General features: G+C 41.3%; 1 protein-coding gene across 1 annotated transcript in view; it reads left to right on the top strand.

Moving 5' to 3' along the window:
• Positions 1-6,494, top strand: part of ZNF408 (zinc finger protein 408) — an 11,119-nt gene extending 4,625 nt beyond the window's left edge. The window contains exons 3-4 of the mRNA XM_015824126.2: positions 2,308-2,612; positions 4,758-6,494. Of these exons, the coding sequence (XP_015679612.2) occupies positions 2,308-2,612; positions 4,758-6,430 (1,978 nt within the window). The 3' untranslated portion in view covers positions 6,431-6,494. The remainder of the gene's footprint in view (positions 1-2,307; positions 2,613-4,757) is intronic.

Genomic DNA, 6,494 nt, shown 5'->3' with positions numbered 1-6,494 from the left:
CTATTGCCTGTTCACCGCCCTGAGTCCCGTAAGGGAGATAGGGCGGTATATAAATTTAAATAATAAATAAATAAATAAATGTGATATACACAAATTAGCTATTGTATTTGTGACTTTACACATTTGAAGCCTGGAATTAAACAAAATAATCACTGATGTGTCCATTTTTATGTGTGCCTAGAATCAGCTTTCAGTCAAACGTCTTTATCTGTAGTTAACTTTGAATTTTCTAAAGATTGCTCTATAACTTGAATAGCTGGGGAACCTCTCTGGCTATTGTGCATATTTAACAAAGTTCAAAAAAAATCAAGAATGAGAAAAGTTATATGTTTAGGTAAGATTAACCATAAGTAAATAAATGATAGATTATAAATAAATATGGTATTAATGTTGTAGAAATTCAACTTTCAATGGCAACTAGAGATTTCCTTCATTTCTGGCATCTTTATTGCTGATTAGCTGATTAACTCTTCTTTTGTCTTGCTGCCTTGGAACTTTTTCCTGATAATAAAATAGGCAACAATAGATATTTAACAAATGTAGCAAGGCTGTGTAGACTGACTTTGTTTTGATTATCTTATGTTGCAAAAGCTATATACTAGGCCTTTTATTGTAAATGGCTTCAACTTTTGATGCTAGTCTTCAAATCTGCAGCTTACTTGATGAGATAATGTTGATCTGAAATCTGGATAATTTTTAAACCGTTAATCAGTTCTAATAGAAATTGGCTGTGTTTAGTTAGTCACTGCTACTCTTTGTAATTTGATAGGTGAGAATATGCTCGTGTTTAAGTAGGCGATACATTTACTAAAAATAACATTTTCCCATCAAGTATCTGTCAAGTACCATGCATTTTTCTATAAATTGCTTGGATATCTTAGAAGTTACCCAAGCAATTTAGAAAATGAAATACTTTTCATATAATGCAAACTGTGGCAATTGCACATGGAAATGAAAAGTAAAGATGCAGCAACATTTTTAATTATTATTTTAATCATACCCAGTTCTGATATAAAACTTCTTAATCAGCTAAGAATTCTTTAATACTTGACATAAATATGAGCTGATAAAACTTGTAAGAGATTACCACCCAGTGAAAATAATGAAAATATATCTATTAAATGAAAATAATCTATTAAAGGGCAAAGCATACATGCTAGATAAATTTTGAAAACAAATAATGAAAGGAAAAAATGGAATCTTCTCCGGCATAAGTGATTAAGAACACTATAACACAGTGGTTCTCAACCTGTGGGTCGGGACCCCATTTGGGGTCGACTGACCATTTCATGGGGGTTGCCAAGCAAGGCTGTTCGCCATTTTTTTTGTCCGCCATTTTTTTTCCCTTTTCCGGCGGGTGCCTTACCTCCCTTGGGCTGGGCCAGCTGGTGGTCGGCCTGCTCCGTCTCTGCCGCTTGCCAGCTACGCCTCGGCCGGCGCAGGGGGCGGAACCACGCATGTGCGGCGCTCCCAGGCAGGGAAAGTCCTTGTCTTACGACCGGTTGGGTAGTCCTCAACTTACGACCGGTTTAGTCCTCGACTTACGACCGGTTTAGTCCTCGACTTACGACTGGTTTAGTCCTTGACTTACGACCGGTTGGGGTCGCGGCATTAAAAAGGTTGAGAACCACTGCTATAACAGGTAGAGAAGGAAGGAAGGAATGTGTTCTTAAATTTGTTTTAGTAGCAATGTCTATCAAAATGAGTATCTATAAAGGCAGATGAGAAATTGTAATCTTCATGCAAGACATAGACAAGTATAGGAAGTCAATTTTTATGATTTCTGTAATTGTTTCTGCAACTGTCTGAGGTAGCAGTTCCTATGTTCCATTTATTTACTAGATTTCTCTTTAATCATTCTTTCTAATTTTAAAATACTATTTATATCTTTGACAAAAGGATTAGGTTAAGCAGTACCTTCAGTATGCCATCATCAGCTCCACATCTATATCTATATACTTAGTAATCTTTCAGTTCCTTTTTGTAGTTCTGGGACAGGAGTGGTAAATACATAATAAGCTCCTTACGGGTAAGATTGAAATCAAATAATGGTCACAGATTTAGCTTCAACTTTAAAAAACTGGTACTCCATGTTTACACCCATGACAAAACATTATTTCTGTACTTTTTTTGTCCAACTATAATACAGAGATATGAAATAATAGACATATGCTTTAGCTTGAATTTGAAGCATGTACTACCGCTAAAAGTTTCCCTTGTTCTTGAGGGTTTTTTTGAGGGGGGGGATGTCTGGAATGATATTGCATCTTGCACCAAAATGAATATTTATCACTATGTTTTTTATAGCCTGGTGAAGCAAAGCTGTGTTGAAGATGAAGCCAATGTAACGTTAGAATGGATCAACGGGGAATTGCACATCAAAGTCTGCTGTCCTATTGATGTGGGCAGTGAACTGCTATGCTGGTTAACTGAATCACAGGACAATCCTACTTGTCTGAAAAATAATATTCTAGCACATACTTCAGATGGGGAACTTGATACAGAAAAGAAAACACTGCAAAAAATGCAAGTAATAACCACAGCCAAGACCACAGATTTAGAAGAGGAAACTTTGATGGAAAAAGATGATATTATCCAGGATTCCTCTGCAGGTACTGTATGTGGTTTAGAAATTTGGAACGTAGTATCACACATAATTCTGGCAAATCAAATAGGAAGTGAAATATACAGCCACAGTTGGGCCCAAAATCTCGGTTATTGAGCAAAGTGCTTATTAAGCGAGATGCCATGTGACCGCTTTGCTCAACAACCACAATCCTGACTCTCCCAATTGCGGTTGTTAAAAAGAACACCAGGGAGGGGACCTAGGCCAGGGCTTTTCAACCAGTCATACAGGTACCACCTGTGGTACATTGACACCTGGCAGGTGGTACGCAACCATCCTAGAAAACTGGTAGCGGGGGAGGGGAATGAGCTGAATCTGTGGCAGCACCGCACAAGCCTGAGCGAGAGATGGCTGGAGCTGCAGGGCGGTCAAGGCTCAGCGGAAGCGCCAGGATCAGCGCCAGGCTCCAGCTGGAGCTCGGCACTGATCCTGGTGCTTCTGCTGAGCCCAGAAGAAGCACCAATCAGCTGGAATGTTACAGCATCTCCAGGGTCTTGTGATTTACGTTCAGATGCTTGACACCTGATTCATATTTATGATGGTCACAGTGTCCCAGGGTCATGTGAAGTGACCAAAACCTGCTGCAACCACCAAGCAGACGGGGGGAATAAAAACCAAACACCCCCCCCACCCCATCCCTGCTGCCAATCCCCAACAGAGATGCTCACAACAATGAAAACCTCGGACAGGAGGAAGAGCGCCGCCGGGTGGGCAGGCAGTTGTCTTGCTCGGCTGTGGCTTGGGGGGCACTTTTTTCAGTGCCATTGTCACTTCGAACATTCACTAAGCGAACTGTTGTAAGTCGAGGACTACCTGTACTTTATCACTTTTTTCCTTTTTTTTTTTTTTTGGGGTCATCAAGTTTTTGACACCTTGCTAGGCGACTGGTGGTACTCGGATATTGCCATATCCTAAAAGTGGTACAATGGGTGAAAAGGTTGAAAAGCCCTGACCTAGGCCTTTCAGATGTGATGGGACGGGGAGAGGGCACGGGCCACCTACCACACCTGAGAGGCCCAGGCCCTGTCTCCGCCCCAGCAGGGAGAACAGTTATGAGAACAACGACATTCGCTAGCATTTTCACCAGATTTGAAGTCCGTTCCTCCAGGGCGCCAAGGAGCTTCCCCTCTGACTGTACAATTATATTACAAAGGGAAGCTAGTTTGGTCCGGTAGTTAGGGCACCAGGCTAGAAATCAGTAGAATGCGAATTCTAGTCCTGCTTTAGCCAGGAAAGCTGGCTGGGTGACTTTGGTCCAGCCATTCTGTCTCAACCCATGATGTCAGGCTCAGGTGGCAAATTGATAAATTCGGTAAATTCTTACCACAGCCAAATGGATCAACACTCGGTTGAACTGAAAAAAGCAGATCCTGCACTTGCAAAAAACCGCTAAGACTTTTTTTTTTTTTAATCTACAAACCTGTGTTTGGTTTTACATTGTTATAACTGCTGCATTTTGTTCCAAAACCTGGCAGTTGTTTAATAAATATATAGAAAATTGTCTTACTCGAAGGCTTTCCCATAGATTTTAGTATGAAATGAAATAAAAATATGAAACCATTTTAATCCTTCGAGAAGAGTTTTTCTCTGACTTACTTTAATATCTATATAACTACTGCAACATATTTTTATGTAGAATTTTTATGGACAAGTCTGAAAAATACAGGAAATCCTCTTTTAGCTACCCCAATTGGGACAGGCAATTCAGTTGTTAAGTAAAGTGGTTCACTAAGTGAACTTGCAACTGTGCTTATGATCTTACTTCAGCTTTCCTTTGCTTTACAGACCTGCAAAGGTTGTAAATATGAGGGTCGGTTGCAAAGTTACTTTTTCATCACTGTCATAACTATGAACAGTCATTGTCCAATGACATTGCTAAACAGTGACTACCTATATAGGATATTTATAATTCAAGTAAAATGCCCTTGTTATAGTTCTCAAAACTACAATTTGATCAATTGATGACTACATCGTCAATTGATGACTACTTATTTAATCTGTGTCCCGAGTCAAATATTTCCAAAGGCCGAAGGTGTGATAAGGTATGGAATTAATACGTTTTACTATAAAGTGACTATAACTAGTTGATGTTTTGTTAAGAGAGCTAACAGTTCCTGATTCAACTCTTCAGGTATTCCTGGTATTTCCAAATTTGCAGAGATGAAAGACGAAGCCCGTTGTGTTTCTATGTTAAATAAGAAGCTACAGATGGAACAGATTCTTGGATTAGATGTCAATCTAAGAAAAAGCAGTAGAACATCTTCCTTGCAAGTTGAACAATGGGATACCAAAATTAAGAGTAGAAATAATAAACTTTTTAACAGATATCCTGTTTCCAAGGATCATGAAGGTAAAGAAGATTCTCAGGAAGAGCAAATGGCTGAGATAAAGCCAGATGCAACATTGGCTGAAACCTGTTCAAACCCACCACCATGCAGTACAGTTTGCATCAGTGCCATTTTGGCTGATAATGTAGAGACATTAAGGAAAGAATCTGGTACCGAAAGAATCCCGAATGGATATCTTCCAAGTATACCCAAAGACAGGGCAGAGAATCCTGGACAAGAGGAACAGTCACATAGACACAAGCTTGATGATTCAGCTCACACAGAACCAATCACTAAAAGACGATACAGGTGTAAAGAGTGTGGGAAAGCCTTCCTTCAGCTTTGCCACCTGAAAAAACATCATTTTGTGCACACTGGTCACAAACCATTCTTGTGCACAGAATGTGGCAAAAGCTATAGCTCAGAAGAGAGTTTCAGAGCACATATGCTGGGCCACAGCGGGGTACGGCCTTTTCCCTGCCCACAGTGTCACAAAACATACGGCACCAAGCGTGATCTTCAAGAACATCAGGTACTGCATACAGGCCAGCGTCCCTATGTGTGTCCAGATTGTGGAAAATCATTTGCCCGGCGGCCTTCCCTTCGTGTCCATCGCAAGACACATCAAGTTAAACAGCCAAGCTCTACCTCTTCTGCCTACCAGTGTGTGTTGTGTGGACGGCACCTGGCCAATCCAGGATCACTGCAGAACCACATGCGCCTGCACACAGGGGAACGTCCTTATACTTGTCCCTACTGTCCCAAGTCATTCCGTCAGCAAGGCAATCTACGGGGGCATCTTAGGTTACATACAGGGGAGCGTCCTTACCGCTGCCATTTCTGTGGAGACGCCTTCCCACAGCATCCTGAGCTGCGCCGTCATCTGATTTCTCACACAGGTGAGGCCCATCTGTGCACAGTATGTGGGAAAGCACTGCGTGATCCCCACACGTTACGAGCTCATGAACGCTTGCATACAGGTGAGCGGCCTTTCTGCTGCCACCTTTGTCCCAAATCCTATCCTCTAGCTACAAAACTCCGACGTCATCAGAAAGCCCGTCATGGTGTCGAGCCCCATCTGTATAACATTTGTGGTGTAGGCTACAGCCTCCCTCAGAAACTTCAGTGCCACAAGCTTGAGCACAAAGACAATATAGTCAAGGATTTGCCCAAATCTGACATTAAAGATCACAAGGATATTTCAGTTTCAGAGCAGCCTGCTGCATTGGTAGTGCACACGTTGAGTATGGCAGAGCCTGGCAGGAAAGCAGAAGTCCTCATCTCTAACACTAAGTACAGTGCAGCACAAGAGAGCTCTGCCCAGCACAAAGATGTCATTGAAATTGCGGTCTCAAACACTGAGGAAGAATGTATCATTGTGCAGGAGCAGGCTTCTCCCAGTAATATGCTTATTCTTCAAGAGGGTGTTGGTTTTAGTACTGTGGCAGAAGTCATTGAGGTAGAATTGGGAAGCTGAGCTTTGCATTTCTTTTGGATTATCTGGAATTTATGTATTTATTTTATTTATTTGGAGAATTGAT

Source organism: Protobothrops mucrosquamatus, unplaced genomic scaffold (assembly GCF_001527695.2).
Source record: "Protobothrops mucrosquamatus isolate PMUCROS unplaced genomic scaffold, P.Mucros_1.0 scaffold2131, whole genome shotgun sequence".
Lineage (NCBI taxonomy): Eukaryota > Metazoa > Chordata > Lepidosauria > Squamata > Viperidae > Protobothrops > Protobothrops mucrosquamatus.
This window is presented reverse-complemented; position numbering and strand designations above follow the sequence as displayed.